Source organism: Hyperolius riggenbachi, chromosome 9, assembly GCF_040937935.1.
Source record: "Hyperolius riggenbachi isolate aHypRig1 chromosome 9, aHypRig1.pri, whole genome shotgun sequence".
NCBI classification, from domain to species: domain Eukaryota; kingdom Metazoa; phylum Chordata; class Amphibia; order Anura; family Hyperoliidae; genus Hyperolius; species Hyperolius riggenbachi.
Window position 1 is genome coordinate 34,169,679 of NC_090654.1, and position 23,320 is coordinate 34,192,998.

A 23,320-nucleotide genomic window follows, 5' to 3' on the forward strand; every position below is an offset into this window, starting at 1 on the left:
TACCTGCCAAGAAAGATTTTTTTCCAACATGTTGGAAAAAATCTATCTGGCAGGTAAATCTCACAGAAAATTGTATGGTGTGTACCTAGCATAAGATGAGTGCATGGATGAGACAACTACTTACAGAGGAACGTTTTTTTAGAGGTATAAAGCCCAAATGCTATGCCTATTTAGATGCCCAGTCCAGTGACACTTCAATAAGCCGTCCATAAACCAAAATGCTTGCTATTTCTCATGAGCACAAGCGGAAGAATCGCCATCCTCCATTATACACCCACCTGGATGAGAATGCGCGGCCGCTGCGGCGAGGGGAAGGGGACGTTAAACATGAAGTTGGAGATGTGTCTGCAAAACAAGCGAAGATTGTTACATTCTATTCTTTATCACCATTACTCTCTGTCAGCGGGAGAACTTCAGCAAAAACCTTATTTCTTTTTTTTCTTTAGGTTTGGATAACACACGGAATGTCCATATGTGTGTATCAGGAAAAATCAATGAGTTGATGTAAATTTGCTAACTTTATAAAATTAGCATACCATTTACATAAACTCTGAATTTTTAGCACTTGCGTGCTTCCTCCATCCCCCTGTGGTCCTTCAGGTCCAGTGCTGTCCTCCGCGTCACATTTGTGCTGCCGCTGTGCCCCTCTGAAAGCTGGCCGACTGAGCCGTGTCGCAGGCCACTGCGCATGCGCGGCCCCATGTCTCCTCTATCGCACTCCCAATGCTGGTAGCGTTCAGGGCGTGCACAGTTACAAGTCTTACAAACTGCACAAGTATAGAACACTCCCAGCCACAGGAGCGCTAACAAGGAGACAAGCGGTTACAGAGAAAAGCGGTCGGGGCTGTGCAAGCGCAGTAGCCAGACGGGGCACAGTCTGCCAGAGTTCGGAGGGGCACAGCAACTCTACAGATCTGACCAGGAGGACAGCAAGAGACCTGAAGAACTACAGGGGGCTACAAGAAGCACCAGCTAAATTAAAGTGAAATTCTTTGGTCACTTAAAGAGACACTGAAGCGGAAAAAAAATATATGATATTATGATTTGTATGTGTAGTACAGCTAAGAAATAAAACATTAAGATCAGATACATCAGTCTAATTGTTTCCAGTACAGGAAGAGTTAAGAAACTCCAGTTGTTATCTCTATGCAAAAAAGCCATTAAGCTCTACGACTTTTCAAAGTCGTGGAGAGGGCTGTCTTCTGACTTTTATTATCTCAACTGTTAGTGAACAAATTCCTTTTTCTCTGCCAGAGGAAAGGTCATTAGTTCACAGACTGCTCTGAAAGAATCATTTTGAATGCCGAGTGTTGTGTAATCTGCACATATTATAGAATGATGCAATGTTAGAAAAAACACTATATACCTGAAAATAAAAATATGAGAATATTTTCTTTGCTGCTAATCTTCTAGTAATTATTCATAGTACACAACCAATTCATTATATCAGATTTTTTTTTTCCGCTTCAGTGTCTCTTTAAAGGACCACTATCGCAAAACATAGTAAAATTTAAAATGCATGCAAACAAATACAAATAAGAGGTACATTTTTTTCCAGAGTAAAATGAGCCATAAATTACTTTTCTCCTATGCTGCTGTCTCTTACTGTAGGTAGTAGAAATCTGACAGAACTGACAGGTTTTGGACTAGCCCATCTCCTCATGGGGATTTTTTAGTATTTTGCTTATTCTTTACAAAAGCAATTCCTGGAAGGGATTTATACAACGATCCAAGCTGCCTCCCGTACCTGTTTGCACACTTGGAATGAGCAGTTGCCATTCACTAAGTGCTTTTGAACATAAAGAGAACCCTGAGAATCCCCCACGAGGAGATGGGCTAGTCCAAGACCTGTCACTTTTGTCAGATTTTTTAACTAATGTAAGTGACAGCAACATAGGAGAAAAGTAATTAATAGTACATTTTACTCTTGAAGTAATGTACTTCTTAGTTGTATTCGTTTACATATATTTAATTTTTCTGTGATAGTGGGACTTTAAAATTTCCTTTAAAAAAACAAAAATGGAATCCTCCTGATTGAAAACGTTGCGCTTTAAAAAAAAACCATAAACATTAAAAATTCATATAACTGGAACAGAGCTTTATAAATCGGCCAATCACAACATAACTGGCTTTGTGCCACAGCGGTGGCACAAAGACAAAAGACAAACACTTATATCGCGCTTTTCTCCTGGCGGACTCAAAGCACCAGAGCTGCAGCCACTAGGACGAACTCTATAGGCAGTTGCAGTGTTAGGGAGACTTGCCTAAGGTCTCCTAGTGAATAGGTGCTGGCTTACTGAACAGGCAGAGTCAAGATTCGAACCTAGGTCTCCTGTGTTAGAGGCAGAGCCCTTAACCATTACACTATCCAGCTCACAACAACTTGCAGTCTATAGGAAAGGCTGGCAGTAAGTGGGGGGAGCACAGGGTTGTCCCCTCCAGACCCCAGGAGCAGCAGACTCACTTCTCTATTGGCAGGACGTGGGGGCCTGAGATGGAGTATCGATAGATGAAGGTGAGGAACTTCTGGAAGACATCAAAGAAAGGCCATCGGGACAGAACGCAGATGCTCTTCTTGGTCTGGACAGACTTGCTGCTGATGGGGAGTTTGTCCAGAACGCTGATGAGGCCCAGGCACTTGCATTGCTTCTCCGACAGGTTCTCCCAGGGGTATTGCTCATAGAATTGGATGGCAGCACCATACACCTGAGGGACAGCAGAGAGAGGAACAGACACTGAACACTGCTCATGAATGATGCCCACGGTGGCCTAGATTACCACCTTCTGAAATTGTGCTGCCGCTGATCGTTGTCCTCGAGGTCCCTTCCCTGTCCCGGTGCTCGGTGAAGCAGGTTGTTTTGGTGCACAGCACTCAGTACCACGCAGCGAAACTAGGCGCCACTATAGCAGCAATGCTATAGTGTGCGGGGCACGTAAGGGCAATTCTGGGTTCTGGTGATCACCAGGGCTGGATTTGTACGATTTGCTGCCCAAGGCAACTGTCACCAGCTGCCCCCTTCAGTATAGATAGCGAGATGACCCCTCCCCTCTTCCCTTTAGTATAGGTAGCCTGATGACCCCCTCCAGTATAGGTAGTCATATGACCTCTCCACTTTCCCTTTAGTATAGGTAGCCTGATGACCCCCCTCCAGTACTTGTAGCCAGGTGACTCCCTTATTCCCTCCCTTTCCCCCCTCAGTATAGGTAGCCAGCTTGCCTCCACAGCGGCCATCAATGTCACCGACATCTCCACTCTTCTCCAGCCACCACGGTTAGGCGCTTGCCCGATCTCCCTGCTTGCTAATGCTGCACCAGTTTAGCCTGCTGCCCACCCGCCCTTGCTCCTGTGGCGCCCTAGGCCATGGCCTAGGAGGCCTTGGCCTAAATCCGGCCCTGGTGATCACTGGCCCTCGAATTACATATCGCTCCGAGTTGTGACGACTCCCTCCGAGTTGCGAGGGGGAATAGTATTTAACGCCACGGGGATATGAGCAGCAGCAGGGTGAGCCATCATTCAGCTCACCCTGCACCCAGCTCACCAGCTGCGAAATAATACGCGTATGCGTGCCCGGTCCTCTACATATTCAATGGGATCCTCCAGTCAAATACTAAAACCAGGAAGCTGCCCCTAGCAGCAGTGCTCCATTGGGAGCTGAGCAGGAGCAAGTTCCAAAACATGTGAGCACAGCAAAAGCAAGTGAGCGCAATTCCTAACAGCTCTACACCGCTCAGAGTGACTTCTGGGAGACTTTGGAGAAAAGAGGAACAGGATGAGGAACAGTGGGGGGGGGGGGGGAAGAGAAGTTCCGAGGACAACAAGTACTGGCAGCACACTCAGGAGGGGCTAATCTCGCCCACCATGAACTTAAATCAATAGGTTTTACTCCATTCAGGGGCAATTTACCACTTTTGAAGGCTTTAGCCAATTTTGAAGGCTTGCAAGTGCTCCAGGCCAATTTAGTTTAGCACATTTTTTATTTCTTATTATATTTCCTTGCTTCTAATTAGTACTGCTGTAATGTGTATTTATGGCCACTTGTCACTAGGGGGCAGTGTGAGACAACAACAGAGGACTTCTGCTTTCAGTTTCTATATTTTCTGCTAGTAGAGAGAGATCAAAGCGTTCCAAGAATTTACAGCACAACGAGTTCTGCCAGCTGAGGTCAAAAGCTGTCCTCATCTCAAACGAGATAACTCTACTGAAGCTGCTAATGGGTTAATGGTGTTGATCGATTAAATACATTTTTTTTCTTTCCTTCGGAATGATCTTAACAATTAATACAAAAAAATATCTCACCATTAACCCCTGACAGGCAGTATCTTTTTTATAAAAGCAACACTCCAATGCCAGCTATATTTGAATTGTGTTTATTAAAGGGGAACTGAAGAGAGAGGTATAAGGAGGCTGCCATGTTTTTTCCCTTTTAAGCAATAACAGTTGCCTGGCAGCCCTGCTGATCCTCTGCCTCTAATACTATTAGCCATAGCCCCTGAACAAGCATGAAGCAGATCATGGTGTTTCAGACTTTAAAGTCAGATCTGACAAGACTAGCTGCATGCTTGTTTCTGGTGTTATTCAGAAACTACTGCAGAGAAATGGACCAGCAGGGCTGCCAGGCAACTGGTATTGATTAAAAGGAAATAAATATGTCAGCCTTCGTATACCTCTTAATTCAGTTCCCCTTTAAATATCTTGCCCGAATCTGCAGGAATGTAAGTCCAAATGTATCACTTGGGATTCTAACTGAGGAGTAAATAAATTTGAGATGATTGAAAATTACGCTAATTCTTATGGTACAGAATTGTGCTAGTTATTATAAAGGACTAACATGTAAATAATTTGTCCATATTCAAGGTGCATAGACTGGCAGTAGCATTTGCATAACCCTGTATTAACTTGGAAAATTTTTGCATATCTCAAGCCAAGTAGAAAGTTGCCACTTATTAAAAACTTTGTATTGATCGTCTGCGGGAGAACAAAGACGCCCATAGACATACGCGGCAGGTGGTAGTGATTTTGTATTGAAGCATTTATGGACGTCCGTGGCACTCTAAGGGTTAATGGACTCCTTAAAGAGGGATTCACAGCCATAAAATCAAATTCCTATTACCCACTGCTCTGTGTTTATTATGTAGTCTACATCCTAACCCTGCACTGCAAGCAATATCCAATATAATCAGAAATGTGTCTGCTGTAATGAATCTTATCTCAGTTAGCCTGGCTCTTTTCTCCTACATTGGCGGGGAGAGGGAAGCTTGTTATCTCCCCTTCTTTCTCTTCCACATTCCTGCTCCTTGCTGACTGGCTGAGGGCAGTTCAGTTGGACATGAGGCTCAGAAGTGAAACAGAAGATAAATCACCTCACCCCTCTGCAGAAGCTGCTGAACTCTGATCTATGTCCTGCTTATATGCGTTTACAAAGCAAACTAGATATGACAGTGAAGTTCTGCATACACCATTTCAGGCAGAAAAAAAAGAGTAAGGAGTAAATTACATCAGTGTTGGCTTCAGTCAAAGGGAGTAAAGATGGAAAATGCCTGGAAAAGGTTTTTTTTCCTTTATCTACTAAATACAATTGAATGAAATCAAAACGTGGACAGTACAACACATATGTAAGTAGAACGAGTATTTATCTATTTATACATGTGTTTTTCCTGGGACAGTATGGCTGACCCTTGTGCTTAAAGAGAACCAGAGATGAAATAAAGAAAAGCTTTTATACATACCCGGGGCTTCCTCCAGCCCCATAGGCACGGATCGCTCCCACACTGCCATCCACCGCTGCCCGCAGCTACGAGAACCGGCTCCCCGCTCTTCCGTCAGTCGAAGCCAGTCTAGCGTAGGAGAAGTGCGCTCTTTACTTATCTCTCCAGCAGCCGCTTGAGAGATACGTAGAGGGCGCACTTCTCCTGCGTAGCCTGGCTCCGATGATGTCAGTGATGGGAGCCGGTTCTTGTAGTTGCGGGCAGCGGTAGATGGCGGTGTGGGAGCGATCCGTGCGTATGGGCCTGGAGGAAACCCCGGGCATGTATAAAACCTTTTCTTTATTTCACCTCTGGTTCCTTTTAAAGACTATAAGCTCCCTGGCAATACAGAAAATGCTGATTGGCTACTGATGGATGTAATGGACCAATGAGCAGAGGGTGACCTCTCACCTTGTCTCCAGAGGCTCCAGTCAGGACAAAGGTGGAGAATATGGGCATGTGGTACTTGGTGCTCAGCGACCAGCTCTCTATAGTGGCTCCCATAGGCAAGCAGAAGATGGACACCATTTCCGGAAAGGGGAACATCTCGTTATCCGTCTCCGGGAATCGGCTGATCACCCCTATCCACAGAAGGAGTATTGCCAGTTAGTTATAGAACCCTGAATTCCCCTTAAAGGACACCTGAATTGAGCTCATATGGAGGCTGCCATATTTATTTCCTTGTAACCAATACCAGTTGCCTGGCTGTCTTGCTGATCCTCTGCCAAAGTTAAGCCATAGACCCTGAACGAGCATGCAGATCTGAGGTTTCTGACCAACTTAAAGAGACACTGAAGTCTCATAAAAATCCTTTTTTTCCCCCAAAAATATTAGCCCTAACTAAACCGCCGTATCCCCGCCGCTGTACACTATCTAAATCCCCCCTAACTCGCCGGGGGGCAATCCGGGCAGCGCTTCCGTGAGAGGCAGAGCTATGAGCTGCAGCCCTGCCTCACACGCGTCTGTCAGCAGCGGAACTCCGCCTCTCCACCACCCCTCTCAGTGAAGGAAGACTGAGAGGGGCGGGGGAGAGGCGGCGATCCGGGCTGACAGACGCGCTGAAAGGCAGAGCTGTGGCTCATAGCTCTGCCTCTCACGGAAGCGCTGCCCGGATTGCCCCCGGCGAGTTAGGGGGGATTTAGATAGTGTACAGCAGCGAAGATGCGGCAGTTTAGTTAGGGCTAATATGTTAAACAATATTTTGGGGGAAAAAAAGGATTTTTAAGAGACTTTAGAGTTTCTTTAAAGGACATCCAAAGTGAATAAAGTATAGACAGCAATACTTACCTGGCGCTGCTTCCAGCCCATAGAAGTCAGTGTGTCCCTCGCCAGAGGTCTGCTGTGCTCCAGGGTCCCGCTGTCAGCCCCATAGTGAATCGCCAACCTAGCTACTGCGCATGCACAGAACGTTCCCTGCAGTGGGAACACAATCACGAGAGGTGCGTGTCTGCGCCAAAGCCGCCAACCCACTACCGTGCTGACAGCGGGATCCTGGAGCACAACAGACCTGCGGGGAGGGACACACAGACTTCTAGGGACTGGGAGAAGCCCCGGGTAAGTAAAGCTGTATGTACTTTCTTCACCTTGGATGTCCTTGAACCACTTAATGACAAGCTGACTTATAAAAACGTCCTCCTAGAGCCTCATAACGGCTTCAGGATGTTTTTATAAGTCAAACAGTGCTGCTGCCACTGTGCATGTGCGTTCCTGCGCCTGTGCACGTGAAAATAGTGAAAAAAAAAAAAACACTATAGAAAAAATACACCTTTATTTCCAAATAATATATTGTCACCATACTTTGTACTAGTACACTATATTTGGCTTTCGGTTCTTTTCTTTACATGTATCCATACAACCTTGCCTTGGCCTTTCGTCCGCGAACAGGCATTTTGAACCAAATAGAAGCCTTTTGACCTGCCAATATGGAATGCATTATGGACCGATCAGCATACATCGTTGTACTCTTCTTCTACTTCTTTACATAACCCAATACCATAACCTACTACACTATATTTAGCTCTCGGTTCTTTTCTTTACATATACTTTGTACTAGGGACATAATTAAAATCTTGTGATAACCAGGACAAATAGGCAGATCAAATGTGTGGGTTTTATGCACAGTATCAGTGTTTATATTAAAACTATAGAAGATGAAATTGGAGAACTAGTGTATTTTTTCATTTTTTCCTTGTTTATCCCTTTAAAATGCATAGAAAATAAAGTAATTACTGAAAACAAATATCAACCCCAAAAAGCCTAATTGGTGGTGAAAAAAAACAAGATATAGATCATTTCATTGTGATTAGTAGTGATTAAAGTGAACCTCCGGACTAAAAATCTTCATTAACAGTTTCACAGCATCAGAAGTTTGTTTTTCTTACCAAAGCATCATTTTTAGCTGCATTTCTAGCTAAGCACCACCCATCAAAGAAAAAAAGCCCGGGCTTTTTTTCCCTGATGCTGTGCAGAGCATGATGGGATTTCCAATGTTGTTATTCACGTTGCCTAGCAACTGGGAGAGGTGCTCAAGACACAGGACAGTTGGAACTGTGTCTCATGCTCCCTGTCGCCTCCTTTCAACCAAAAAGATGGCTGCCATCATGAAATCAATCGTTTGCCTGTTCTTTTAAAACAGGGTGGGTAAGAGATTATATTACCTATCTATTTTAATTAACATAACTAATGTAACTTAATGACAGTATGTTTGTTTAGGCTGGAGTTCCTCTTTAAGCTATTGGCAAATGAAAGGGATGAGCTCTGAAAGGTGTAAATCGCTCGTCCGTTAAGGTAAAATCCGCTTTGGGGTGAAGTGGTTAGTCTTGTCGTACTTCAGTTGTGAGCTGCATGCTTGTTTCTGGTGTGATTCAGACACTTCTGCAGCAACAGCAATCAGCAGGACAGCCAGGCAACTGGTATTGTTTAAAAGGAAGTAAACATGACGTCCGCCATTTGCCTCTCAGTTCAGGTGTACTTTAAACTCCAGGTCCTCCTCTGTGGTGTAATATCCCCCAACAGAGAAGTGCCCACCTCCCACATATCTGGTAATCCCATCCTCCAGTACACTGACCTGCTTCGTACACCAAGCTGTGCGTTTTCGCCATGGCCTTCTTGTAGCAGAGAAAAAGGGCGGGGCCAAACTGTAAAAGAGACATCACAAAATTTAAAGGCAATAATTGGGCTAATCCAGGAAGATATGCCCACATAGGATGGTATTTAGAAAGCTAAGTGGTGATGCCCACCATAGCGGCCAGCATTGGCTGTCTGCTCACATCCCTGAACACATGACGAACGCTGCGTATACGCAGCATGATACAAACAGGCGCTCAAGCAGCTGCGGTTATGTTACAGAACAATATGCAACAGGGGAGTTACTCGTACATAATAAGGGGCAGCATAAACACAGACTAGTGACATGACAGGGCAGCAGAAACCCTCAGATTACACAGTGATCTGCAAACTTGGCTCTACAAGTCCCACAATGCATCACAGTAGTCTGACAGACACAGTCATGATTCATAAAGGAAGCCATTGTGGGATTTGTAGTTCCTTAAAATCTGGAGTGCCAAGTTTGAAGATCACTGCACTAGGCGGGAGAACACAATCAGGGGAGACAGCAGAAATGCATTAGAGACAGTAGGGGCACCAGGCACACTGGGAGACAGAAAAAAATGTAGACACTCAGTGGAGAAGGGGCAGAAGACATTCAGTGCATAGGGGGCAGCAGACACACAGTGCAGAGGGGGCAGCAGACACACAGTGCAGAGGGGGCAGCAGACACACAGTGGAGAGGGGGCAGCAGACACACAGTGGAGAGGGGGCAGCAGACACACAGTGGAGAGGGGGCAGCAGACACATAGTGCAGAGGGGGCAGCAGACACACAGTGGAGAGGGGGCAGCAGACACACAGTGCAGAGGGGGCAGCAGACACATCGTGCAGAGGGGGCAGCAGACACACAGTGGAGAGGGCGCAGCAGACACACAGTGGAGAGGGGGCAGCAAACACACAGTGCAGAGGGGGCAGCAGACACACAGTGGAGAGGGGGCAGCAGACACACAGTGGAGAGGGGGCAGCAGACACACAGTGGAGAGGGGGCAGCAGACACACAGTGGAGAGGGGGGGCAGCAGACACACAGTGGAGAGGGGGGGCAGCAGACACAGTGGAGAGGGGGCAGCAGACACACAGTGGAGAGGGGGCAGCAGACACACAGTGGAGAGGAAGCAGCAGACTCTCAGTGAAGAGGAGGCAGCAGACACACAGTGGAGAGGGGGCAGCAGACTCTCAGTGAAGAGGGGGCAGCAGACACACAGTGGAGAGGGGGCAGCAGACATTCTAAATGGAGAGGGGGCAGCAGGCACACAGTGGAGAGGGGGCAGCAGACACACAGTGGAGAGGGGGCAGCAGACACACAGTGGAGAGGGGGCAGCAGACATTCTAAATGGAGAGGGGGCAGCAGGCACACAGTGGAGAGGGAGCAGCAGACACACAGTGGAGAGGGGGCAGCAGACACACAGTGGATAGGGGGCAGCAGACACACAGTGGAGAGGGGGCAGCAGACACACAGTGGAGAGGGGGCAGCAGACACACAGTGGAGAGGGGGCAGCAGACACACAGTGGAGAGGGGGCAGCAGACACACAGTGGAGAGGGGGCATCAGGCACACAGTGGAGAGGGGGCAGCAGGCACACAGTGGAGAGGGGGCAGCAGACACAGTGGAGAGGGGGCAGCAGACTCTCAGTGAAGAGGGGGCAGCAGACACACAGTGGAGAGGGGGCAGCAGACTCTCAGTGAAGAGGGGGCAGCAGACACACAGTGGAGAGGGGGCAGCAGACATTCTTAATGGAGAGGGGGCAGCAGGCACACAGTGGAGAGGGGGCAGCAGACACACAGTGGAGAGGAAGCAGCAGGCTCTTAGTGAAGAGGGGCAGTCAGCGGGAGGAACAGGGCACAGCAGAGTCTGGTCTCCTGGCTCACCATGCTGGTGTTGAGATTGCGGTCCACCTTGCAGAAGGTGTGTGGCGTACTCTCTCCTTTGCTGGGGTTAATAATACAAATATCCATCACTCCCAATGTGTTCACGCCAAGGGATTCGGGAGCCTTTTTGTAGGTGAGAAAGGTCCTTGGCTGTCCCGGGGCCCCAGAGCTCAGGTTGGCAGAATGGCTGTACGGGGTGATTTCAATGTGCTTGAACCCAGGCTTCAGACGTTCCTTACCCTCATAGTAGACACTAAGAGACGAGAAAGAGGAAACGTGAATCATGGTAAGCTGGAGAGAATCAACATGGGAGACAGGAGTGAAGAGAGGTGCATTATGGGAGAGAGCAGAGGGGAGAAATGCATGATGGGTGACAGGAGCGAAGAGAGGAGCATGATGGGAGACATCAAAGGGGAGAGACGCATGATGGGTGACAGAAGTGAAGAGAGGTGCATGATGGGAGACAGCAAAGGGGAGAGACGCATGATGGGAGACAGAAGTGAAGAGAGGTGCATGATGGGAGAGAGCAGAGGGGAGAGATGCATGATGGGTAACAGAAGTGAAGAGAGGTGCATGATGGGAGACAGGAGCGAAGAGAGGTGCATGATGGGAGAGAGCAGAAAGGAGAGATGCATGATGGGTGACAGAAGCGAAGAGAGGGGCATGATGGGAGACAGCAGAGGGGAGAGATGCATGATGGGTGACAGAGAGGTAGGGACGGTCACTGTGGGGGAACCATGGTAGCCTGTGTTGACAGAGATGAGACCAGGAGCCAAATGGTGCATAGAGGAATATCTATATAGATAGTACAATAGTACAAGTGTAATTATACTCACAAAGTTGAATTTGCAGAACCTACAACTACCGTATATCGCCTACAGGGAAATCACAGTCCCCGCTCGGTATTCCCGGTCCTGCCAGGAACAGGTGGTCGCTCTCCTGGTGTTCTCACTAGCTGTGGATGGCACCACACTGGTGGAAAGGACTCCTCCAAAGGACGTGTAGTGGGCAATGTAGAGGGATGGTGGCACCAAAAAATATGTATCTCTCAGAGTAAAGTATGATAAAATAAAGTATATGATGTATCTTACCTCTCTAGATGAATCAACCCAGACAATGAGGGTTTAGATCAGGTCAGGTTTACTTAAGCACAATTTTAAAAAAAGACAACACGTTTCACGGGTCTCAGCCCGCTTCCTCAGGTCAATAAAGTGCCTTAGGAGATTCAGTTTATAGCATGGGCACTCCTCAAATGTTTTTGCTGCCGACACTATAAACTGAATCTAAGTAAGGCACCTTACGAATGGGCTTTTTTAAATTTGTGCTTGAACAAACCTTACCTGATCTTAACCTCGTTGTCTGGGTTGGTTCATCTGGAGAGGTAAGATGCTCCATATACTTTATTTTACCTTATTTTACTTTAAAAGATACTGTACATGTTTTGGGTGCCTCCACCCCTCTACATTGCCTAAAGGCTCATACACACGGGGTACGGCCGTCGCCGCAACCACGTGGCACGCGCGTGTTGCGGCGACGGTTCGCCCGTGTGTATGACGCGCGCGCCCCGAACCGTCGCCCGGCGATTGACATGTTCAATCGCCGGCTACAGCCGTCGTCGCAACCTCGCCGGAACTGTCGCTAGTCCCGCATGTGTATGCGGGCTAGCGACAGCTACCCACACACGGCACACGGAGCTTCCGACGGGGGGGAGGAACCTCGGCGACAGCTTCCGCCGCATCGCTAATCCCTCTGCTGCCGTGTGGATGCAGAGGGACTTGGCGACTAGCTGTCGCCGAACTGTCGCGCACACGCTCCCGTGCGCAGCGACAGCTACAATTGTCCCCCCGTGAGTACTTAGCTTAAGAGTAAAGAGAGGTGCATGATGGGAGACAGCAGAGGGGAGAGATGCATGATGGGTGACAGGAGTGAAGAGAGGTTCATGATGGGTGACAGGAGTGAAGAGAGGTGCATGATGGGTGACAGGAGTGAAGAGAGGTGCATGATGGATGACAGGAGTGAAGAGAGGTGCATGATGGGTGACAGGAGTGAAGAGAGGTGCATGATGGGTGACAGCAGAGAGGGGAGAGGTGCTTGATGGGTGACAGGAGTGAAGAGAGGTGCATGATGGGTAACAGGAGTGAAGAGAGGTGCATGATGGGAGACAGCAGAGAGGGGAGAGATGCATGATTGGTGACAGGAGTGAAGAGAGGTGCATGATGGGTGACAGGAGTGAAGAGAGGTGCATGATGGGTGACAGCAGAGAGGGGAGAGGTGCTTGATGGGTGACAGGAGTGAAGAGAGGTGCATGATGGGTGACAGGAGTGAAGAGAGGTGCATGATGGGAGACAGCAGAGAGGGGAGAGATGCATGATTGGTGACAGGAGTGAAGAGAGGTGCATGATGGGTGACAGGAGTGAAGAGAGGTGCATAATGGGAGACAGCAGAGGGGAGAGATGCATGATTGGGGACAGAAGTGAAGAGAGGTGCATGATGGGTGACAGCAGAGAGGGGAGAGGTGCTTGATGGGTGACAGGAGTGAAGAGAGGTGCATGATGGGAGACAGCAGAGAGGGGAGAGATGCATGATGGGTGACAGGAGTGAAGAGAGGTGCATGATGGGTGACAGGAGTGAAGAGAGGTGCATGATGAAAGACAGCAGAGAGGGGAGAGATGCATGATGGGTGACAGGAGTGAAGAGAGATGCATGATGGGTGACAGGAGTGAAGAGAGGTGCATGATGGGAGACAGCAAAGAGGGGAGAGATGCATGATGGGTGACAGGAGTGAAGAGAGGTGCATGATGGGTGACAGGAGTGAAGAGAGGTGCATGATGGGAGACAGCAGAGAGGGGAGAGATGCATGATTGGTGACAGGAGTGAAGAGAGGTGAATGATGGGTGAGTGACAGGAGTGAAGAGAGGTGCATGATGGGAGACAGCAGAGAGGGGAGAGATGCATGATGGGTGACAGGAGTGAAGAGAGGTGCATGATGGGTGACAGGAGTGAAGAGAGGTGCATGATGGGAGACAGCAGAGAGGGGAGAGATGCATGATTGGTGACAGGAGTGAAGAGAGGTGCATGATGGGTGACAGGAGTGAAGAGAGGTGCATGATTGGGGACAAAAGTGAAGAGAGGTGCATGATGGGAGACAGCAGAGAGAGGCATGATGGGTGACAGGAGTGAAGAGAGGTGCATGATGGGTGACAGGAGTGAAGAGAGATGTATGATGGGAGACAGCAGAGGGGAGAGATGCATGATGGGAGATGGAGGGTTCGCACAGCCCCTGAGGCTCTAACACTCACCCCAGCTCAGTTATGGGGGCCTTGTCCCTCCCCCGGCTGTAGCACAGGTACATCTGCTGGTTGGTGAGAAAGCTGGTGCTGAGGTCAGCAGAATGACCCCCGTTGGTCTTCTCGATGCAGGTGAAGCCATGAGGAACGTCCTCGTAGAGTGATCGGATGATGACGGCCACATCGGTGATGGGATCTGCTGAGCGAGATACTCTCTGGCGATTCTCCTCCTCTAACGGCTTGGAGGACGGCGTCAGTCCGGCCACAACAAAATAATCCACCAGCTTCGGAGGCCCCTCCTCCATCATGGCAGCATGCTGTTGGCACTAACCAATACAATCAAACCTGTAACTGAGCCAATTACTGCAGCTGTCATAAAAGCACCTCAATAACATGACTAGTGAGGTTTTTCTGTTGATAATCTTAAAGCGGACCCAAAGCAAACATTTTTTTAATTCAAAATATTTAGTTGCAGCACTCTCAGACACATACAAAGATAAATAAACACTCCTTCAAGTCTATGAGCATTTCAGTGCATGCTTTTCACCCTTCTCTTTTCATAACTAGGGTTATACAGGTGGCAGCCATTAGCAATTCCTCCTTTGCTGGACACTTCCTACTCCACCAATCTGCCGGATTCTGTCCCGGCAATATGAAAGGAAGGGAGGGGTTCCTCCAATAAATGTAAAATATTTTATATTTGTCATCATGCAGCTGAAAAAAGGCTGCTATTTATTATTATAATTTAGAAAATACATTTTATTTCTGAAATCTTGTATTTTTAGTTTGGGTCCACTTTAAAAGACAACTGAATTGAGCTCATATGGAGGCTGTCATATTTTTTCCTTTTAAACAATACCAGGTGCCTGGCAGCTCTGCTGATCTGTTTGGCTGCAGTGGTGTCTGAATCACACCAGAAACAAGCATGCAGCTAGATCTTGCCAGATCTGACAACAATACCAGAAACATCTGATCTACTGCATGCTAGTTCAGGATCCATGGCTAAAAGTATTAGAGGCAGAGGATCAGAAGGATAGCCAGGTAACTGGTATTGCTTAAAAGGAAATAAATATGGCAGCCTCTATGTCCGTCTCCTTACAGTTGTCCTTTAAAGAGGATCTGTAACATGAAAAGATCCCCTGGGGGGTACTCACCTCGGGTGGGGGAAGCCTCCGGATCCTAATGAGGCTTCCCACGCCGTCCTCCATCCGTCAGGGGTCTCGCTGCAGCCCTCCGTGGAGTCCGTGCAGTGGTGACGTCAATATTTACCTTCCTGGCTCCTGCGCAGGCGCTCTGACGGCTGTCGGATCCGAACTACACGGAAATACCCGATCGCCGTCGGGTCCGCTCTACTGCGCAGGCGCAAGTTTTCTGCGCCTGCGCAGTAGAGTGGACCCGAATGAGATCGGGTATTTCCGTGTAGTTCGGAACGGAAAGCCGCCACAGCGCCCCCGCTGGAGCCAGCAAAGGTAAATATTGAACTGACAGTCGGCACAGTCGCCGGCTGTTCGGAGGGCTGCGGCGAGACCCCCGTGGGACAGAGGACGGCGTGGGAAGCCTCATTAGGATCCGGAGGCTTCCCCCACCCGAGGTGAGTACCCCCCAGGGGATCTTTTTAATGTTACAGAGTCTCTTTAAATGACTAGAACCTGGCTGAACAAACATTTCTGATAAATGGATAGTGCTAAAAGGCTCAAAGCTAATTGTTTATTCATGTTAGGAGCTGAATGATCCAGATATAATGTCACACTGACCTGGCTGCTGTGCACACCTCAGATTTAAAATGTAACCCCAACAAGAGCATGAGACTCAAGGAAAGTACTACTGATACTAGTCATACAATTCAAGTTTGCTTTAAAGGCCTACTCCAGGCAAAATCAAAGCTGTGTAGGAAGCACAATGAAGATACACAGCGCCACCGCAGGTCGGAGTAGGAAGAGCAATGAAAAGTGACTCACCAAAAATGATCAGAACAGCAATCATGGGCTCCCCGGCTTATCCCGGTCTTCATTATGCCAATTATGTTGTATCTTCATATCAGAGAAGATGGGGTGCCCTGTTACAGCAGAGAATAGAAGATGCATCAGGAGGAGGGTTATTGATGCAGGTGACACTCCAGTGGTAGTACAGGAGGAAGCAGGAGAAGGGGACGTTACACACGGGCACATAAAGTATCATCAGGGTTGCAGGAAGTATACCTTCATTCAGGCACCAGTCAGACCACTCTACATGCCACCAGCAGGTGTACACTCAATGCTGCTCTGCTGATGTTATCACAACTCACAGGGCTCCAACCCACATTGTGCCCCAACTTGTACCAACAGAAAAAATCCACTACAATTGGGTGAGTCGCCAGATCTGCATTATACAGTTCATTACACGTGAAAAAAACCTTTTCCATAGGCAGACAGTCATTATGCTGTTGCGTATCTTTTAGAGCACGGAGGAAGTTCTGAGTTCAGGTCCGCTTTAACGTTGTGGGTTAAAGTCTTATGCTGGGCATACACGGATAGATTATTGAGCGGCTCGATTCCGGCGCATCCCCGCGGACACCCGGATCGATTTCCGCTCGTCCCCGTGGGCGCTTCTTATCTGCCGCTCGTTTTCTTCCATTGTCCGCTCGCGGGGATCAAGCGCAGAATCGATCCGGCCATCAGCGGCTCGACTTATAAGAAGAAACTATCGGTGTATGCCCAGCATAATATTCTACTCGCTGATTGTGGCTGCATTCCTCTTTTCTGCTGGGATTACACCATACAATTTTCTGTTCGATTTTTCTGTTATGCTGGGAATACACGAGTCGACCCGGCGGCTCGATTAGCTGCCTTATCGACTCTCGCCGCGTCTCCGCTCGTCCCCGCAGCTGCTCGGATCGATTCCCACTCAGCCCCGCGGGCACTTCCTTATCAGCGGTTTGTTTTCTTCCATTGTCCGCCAGCGGGGAACGAGCGCGGAATCGATCCGCCGCGTGATCGGTCACGTCGGAAATTATCAATCAAGCCATCAGCGGCTCGATTGATAAGGAAGAAACGCACCGTCTATTCCCAGCATAAGATTCTCTAATGCTGGGAATACATGGATGCAATGTTGGCGCTCCTTATCAGCCGCTCGATTCCCCGCTATTGTCCGCCGGCGGGGATCGAGCGGGGAATCTATCCGGCAGGTCATCGGACCTGTCGGATATTATCAATCGAGCCATCAGCGGCTCGATTGATAAGGAAAAGAAACTCAGTGTATGCCTGGCATAAATTCAACATGTTGGAAATGTATCTATTTTACCATCTACCTGCCAAGCAATTAGGCATTGTTCTACTCAGCAGGAGATGACCAGAAGACAATTCACCAGAGGTAATGACCAGTCTCTGCAGAAAATAATCTAATTATGCATTCTAACAGAAAAATCTAACAGAAGAAAATTGTATGGTGTAATCCCAGAATAATACGCAATTTGTCATTCTTGACTTAAGCTGGCCATACACTGGCCCGATTTGCGGCCGTTTCGACAGCAGATTCGATCACTGGGATCGAATCTGCTGCTAATCGTTTGCGCTAAACGCACCCGCCGATCCGATTTCCTCCCGAAATCGGATCGGTCTGTCGATCGCGCCGTGTGGAAAAATACCGTAGATCGCCCGCGTGTAAGGAGCGCGTCGCTAGCGGCGGCCGATCAGGTATACATTACCTGATGCTGGCTCCCGGGCATCTTCTCCGCGTCTTCTCCGCTCTGTTCCTGCTTCCATCCCAGCGTACATTAACTTCCTGTGTCACTGCAATGACCAGGAAGTTCAAATAGAGGGCGCTCTATTTGAACTTCCTGGTCACGGAGTGACACAGTGTACGCTGGGATGCGGTGCGGGGTGCAGCGCGGAGAAGAGGACCAGGAGCCAGCTTTAGGCAATGTATACGGGGGGGGGGGGGCAGGCGGCTGGAGCAGCTCAACAGATTGTGATCGGTTTCAGGCTGAAATCGGTTCACAATCTGTTTTCAGTAAAGGCAGCCATACGATCCCACTTTTATCAGATTCGATCAGATAGGGATCTGTCAGCTGGTCGATCTAATGGCAAATCGACCAGTGTATGGCTACCTTAATCCCCACTTGATGATAAGCTGTGCCTGACCAGGTCTCTCATATTTCTGCGTCTTCTACCTTCTCCAAAATGTATGTAAACATTCTGATTCACCCGCCCTCAAACTGCAATGATACAAAGGCAGATAATGCTTGTTCTTCAGATTACAAGCTGGTAAAGTCAGAGCATATGACCGCTAGGAGACTTCAACCCCCATGTATAAGGGGGAAAATGGTTTGTTTTTAAAAGAGAAGGAAAGTTAAATACATGTGTTGTTTAGAAATTAAATTGTTGCTCGTGATGGGGTTGATTAACAAAATGTATCTCAACAATTATCTCTCCTTATGAATTATCTCACCTGATCTATTTTATCTCAGAAATTATCTCACCAGGGGCCAGACGCACGACCCGCCAATGAATTTACAGTGCAAAAGATGCGCAAAGCAATATTAACAGTACAAATGTCAGCAGAGTACAGCGCACTGTGCAGTTAGCGCAACCCCCGCAGTATATGGGTAACTGGAGCATTAGTGTGATAACAGATGTTGAGAAAGTAAAGCAATGCGCATTACCATAGCATTGCTTGCATTACCCTTGTACCACAGGCCACGCTAACTGCCCAACGTGCGGTACTCTGCTGGTGTCTGTACCAGTAATATTGCCATGCCCTGCTGGCACACAGCAAATGTCCTGGTGGTTCATGCATCAGGTCCCGTATCTGTTTACCTTAAGGTGCTCAATAACGATAGAATCTTATTGAGTAAAACTGAGTGAATGGATATCTTAGGTAGCCCCTCATATTACAGCAGAGTCCCCAGTATCCGGCACCAGCGGGGATCGCCTGATGCCAGATACATGTGCTTGCCGCTTGTTTTCAGCATCTTACGTGTACGGCTCCTGACGGACCACGTGACACGTCAAAAGCTATGCACGGGCACCATTAAGCTGCTAGGAGCTACAGGACGTTGCTGGAGGCTCAGTAAGTACTTTAAAGCTGGCAATCATCCCTTGAAAAAGCCCCCCCAAAAGTTCCCATATTCCCTCAGGCATGCCGGTTAGTTCAGACTTCCAGTTGCCGGAGTCGGGGATAACGGACTTTATAGTACATAGGAGTGGTAAGATTGTACAATACAATTAACATTCCATCATTAGTGGGAACTTTTATGGTTGCAGTGAAATATAAGTAAGGTGAGAAGAACAATCGTACCTAATAATTGGCAAGTGTCCCTGCGTCAGTCCTTTTTGTCTCACGGAGGGACGCAGAGACACTACCGAGAGCTGGGAGGGGGGTGATGAAGCGCGGCAGTGGAAAACCCGCCCCAAAGGGGGGCGGGCAGTGTGTGCAGGCGGGAGCGCGCACCACATGAGCGGGCGGCAGGTGCGCAGGGACGAGTGGCTGGTGCGCGGGCGGCGGGTGTGCGCGCACTAACTGGCGGCGGCGGCATGAAGAGACCTAGAGCCAGTTTTTAAACTTAGGTCAACTAGTAAAACAATAAAAGCTCAGCATAACATAAAACTATGGGATAGCTTAAAAAAAGGTATTTTTAGGAATAGGAGTATAGATAGTTTAACGGGTAGATCTGAACGATTTTAGCACAAAATTAAATTGAGCAATTTCTGTCTGAAATCGCAATTTCGATTCACGATATCCTTCAAATCAAGCTTTGTTCCCCCTCTGTGCCTCTCTGTCCCCCTGTCTGTCTTTGTGTCCCCTCGCCGGCAGACGGAGAGAGAGGGCTGAATCTATCTATTCATTTGGCAATTTTTATTGGCCTGATGAAGCGGGCTCAGACTCGCGAAACGCGTTGCCTGTGCTAAATAAAAATCTTTTGTGATAAAGATTTCGTCATTGAGGTAAGCCACCTCATATCTTTTTTTGTTTTAAGCTGTTTTTAGACGCTTTTATTCCAATCAGGGCGCCTCTTTATTCCTGTTGTGCTTAGTTTACCTCCACAGACGTAGTGTTTGAGGGGTGGTGACAGACAACTGGTGGTTTTTACCACAGTGGATGACTGTCCCTTCTTTTTCCAAGGAGAGTGACCACATCCAGGTCCCGGCTGGGACTACCCCGAGTGGAGTCGGGTTTATGGTCTCCACCTGCTTCATATGGTCGGTTGCCCTTGCAACCCCCTTTTGTGAGTAGTAACTTTTCATTCTCCATTTTCACACTGACATACTGCACTATTGGGCACCCGTATTGTCTCCTATATTCTTTCCTACAAGGTGCCGAGACACCCCCACTCCATTTTGTCCAACACTGCCGATGCTGCAGGCCACACGTGCCGGGACTTGGGGGAAGTTGGAAGCCGCTTCTTCAACTTTCCCCCATGCGGAAATGACATCATTGCGGAAATCGCCGCTTTCACAATTCCGAAATCATGATCTTGGTGATCGTGATTTCGGTTTAAATTCAATTTATCATCCTGGCCTAATTACGGGTTCTCTTTAAACGAGAATTTACAACAAATGACCATCGCTTATGTCTCTTGAAAATAAAAGATATTGCATCCTTTCCTCAATTAAAGAGAACCCGAGGTGGGTTTGAAGAATATTATCTGCATACAGAGGCTGGATCTGCCTATACAGCCCAGCCTCTGTTGCTATGCCAAACCCCCCTAAGGTCCTCCTGCACTCTGCAATCCCTCATAAATCACAGCCTCGCTGCTGACAAACAGCTTGTCAAAGCTTGCTGTGTTTATCTCTATAGTGTCAGTCTGCTGCTCTCCCCGCCTCCTGCAGAACTCCAGTCCCCGCCTGCATCCCTTTCCTCCCTGCTGATTGGAGGGAAGGGATGGGGGCAGGGACCGGAGCTATGCAGGAGGCGGGGGAGCAGCTGAGACTGACACTACAGATGTAAACACAGCCTCACAGCATGGCTGTGATTTATGAGGGATTGCAGAGTGTAGGAGGACCTTAGTGGGGTTTGGGATAGCAACAGAGGCTGGGCTGTATAGGCATATCCAGCCTTTGTATGCAGATAACATTCTTTAAACACACCTCGGGTTCTCTTTAAGGCTTCCACCAGAATCTGCAGTTGTGACAGAAGAAACTTGTCCATTATTTTCCACCAATATAATCTCTTACAGTATAATGCTATATAAATAGCATTAAAGCACACGTGTAGCGCACACACATGCATGCAAATTGCAAAACACATGCATGCGGAAAAGCAGGTAAAAATGGGACTAGTGGGAAGGAGTCCTAAATCCCGGATTGGTGGCTCTTCCCCTCCTCGGCAACATACATATTTTTATAATAATACATCGGAGTGAAGAAAACACAATAGGTGCGGATGGAGTGCAGAACCAGGACGTCAGGGGTAGAGTTATTTATACGTTACTAAATCGTCTTTTACGCCTGGAACCCACTACAAATCACAGTGGTTTTATTTAGCATTTTGTAAGCAATTTCATGAGTGTTTTCTGGCGATTTTGGTATCGATTTTAAAAGGTGTGAGATTTTTGGCAGCGATTGTGATATCGATTTGCAATTAGTGATTTTAATTCTAATAGGTCCTTCCAATCTATTAGAATTTTTTTTACAGTGTGCAGTAATTTAAAATCGCACACATATCGCTATGTGTAGCGATTCATGAGCGATTTGCCAGCGCTTTAATACTTTACATGGAAGCGCAAATGCTCCCAAAATGCTGCATGTTCTACAATTGCGATTTTGCTAAACGCAATCGCTACTGTGGAATTAGTTACATTTATTTACATTGGCAGAGTGTTTAAGGAAATTGCTATCGATTTAAATTGCTCCCTAAATGCTCAAAAAAGCGCTCTAGTGTGTTTCAGGATTTAATAAAATTTCAAAACAAACTTTTTTCCAGGAGCACAGCAAATTCAGCAGCACCGTCCCGAAGGGACAAAAGAAACCAGGCGAAACAAGCCTCCAGCATCAACTGAATACCAAACCAACAGAGAAACATGTTGAGGTGTCTGTATAGTTTCTACATCTGTGAAAACCAGTAATGGCAAAATCCCTGTCCGCTTATAGAAGCATCGCAGAAAAACTTCAAAGCATATCCACAGCTGGAAGATAACATTAACTCTGACTGAGAGTAAGAGTTGCCCCCCACACAAAAGCAGAGAAGGTCCGAAATGATCAGAGGGACACTTTCTATGTTTTATCTACCTGACTGCAGAAGCTTGGTCCGTCCAGGAAGCAGGTGTTACGACTTGCAGAGACAGAAGAGGTCACAGGAAGTTGTGGTGACAGCAAAGACGTAGAAAGAGAGCACCAAGAGGTCTGTGACAGAGCGAGGGAGAGAGAAAGTAAAAAGTGAGAGAATAGAGGAAAAACAACAGGAATATGACTAATGCTATGACACCATCACTTCCTGTAATAAATCAAACACCCTCGCTGCACATCCAACAGCCCTGTTACTTCCTATATCAGGAAACCCAACACCCATCTTCATCATACATCCAACAACTCCCTCACTTCCTGTATCAAGCAACCCAACACCCATCCTCACTTCCTGTACCCAACACCTGTCCTCATCATACATCCAACAGCTCCATCACTTCCTGTACCGAGCAACCCAACACCGTCCTCAAAAAAACATCTAACAGCTGCATCACTTCCTGTACCGAGCAACCCAACACCTGTCCTCACTGTACATCCAACAGCTCCATCACTTCCTGTACCGAGCAACCCAACACCTGTCCTCATCATACATCCAACAGCTCCATCACTTCCTGTACCGAGCAACCCAACACCGTCCTCACTGTACATCCAACAGCTCCATCACTTCCTGTACCGAGCAACCCAACACCTGTCCTCATCATACATCCAACAGCTCCATCACTTCCTGTACTGAGCAACCCAACCCCCGTTTTCACTACATCCAACAGCTCCATCACTTCCTGTACTGAGCAACCCAACACCTATCCTCATCATACATCCAATCCCTCCATCACTTCCTGTACCAAGCAACCAAACACCCATCCTCACTTCCTGTACATCCAACAGCTCCATCACTCCCTGTCCTGAGCAACGCAACACCCATCCTCACTACATCCAACAGCTCCATCACTTCCTGTACCGAGCAACCCAACACCCATCCTCAACAACAGAAAGGATCCACGGGCTGCAGTGAGGTAGAAAAAAGCAGGTATTCTTTATTCAAAATTCCACAGAAAATGACAGATTCCTAGTAGCAGTAGTAGTGGAGCACTTCCTCAAGGATATCAGTGATGTGCCTCGGTTAAACCAGCTGCACACTGGCTCACTTGTAGATTTGT

At 47.8% G+C, this 23,320-nt stretch overlaps 1 protein-coding gene across 7 annotated transcripts in view; it reads right to left on the reverse strand.

Moving 5' to 3' along the window:
* Positions 1-23,320, reverse strand: part of DENND4B (DENN domain containing 4B) — an 86,679-nt gene that overhangs the window by 49,759 nt on the left and 13,600 nt on the right. For 3 of the 7 annotated variants that reach the window (XM_068252437.1, XM_068252438.1, XM_068252436.1), the window contains exons 2-9: positions 22,209-22,322; positions 15,963-16,060; positions 14,017-14,330; positions 10,718-10,970; positions 8,813-8,882; positions 6,157-6,326; positions 2,465-2,706; positions 279-345 (exon numbers count right to left, since the gene is read on the reverse strand). In XM_068252437.1, coding sequence (XP_068108538.1) covers positions 279-345; positions 2,465-2,706; positions 6,157-6,326; positions 8,813-8,882; positions 10,718-10,970; positions 14,017-14,312 — 1,098 coding nt within the window. In that variant the 5' untranslated portion in view covers positions 14,313-14,330; positions 15,963-16,060; positions 22,209-22,322. Of the gene's footprint in view, positions 1-278; positions 346-2,464; positions 2,707-6,156; positions 6,327-8,812; positions 8,883-10,717; positions 10,971-14,016; positions 14,356-15,962; positions 16,061-22,208; positions 22,323-23,320 lie in introns of all 7 variants that reach the window. The other 4 variants (XM_068252435.1, XM_068252439.1, XM_068252440.1 and 1 more) reach the window with 2 other exon arrangements.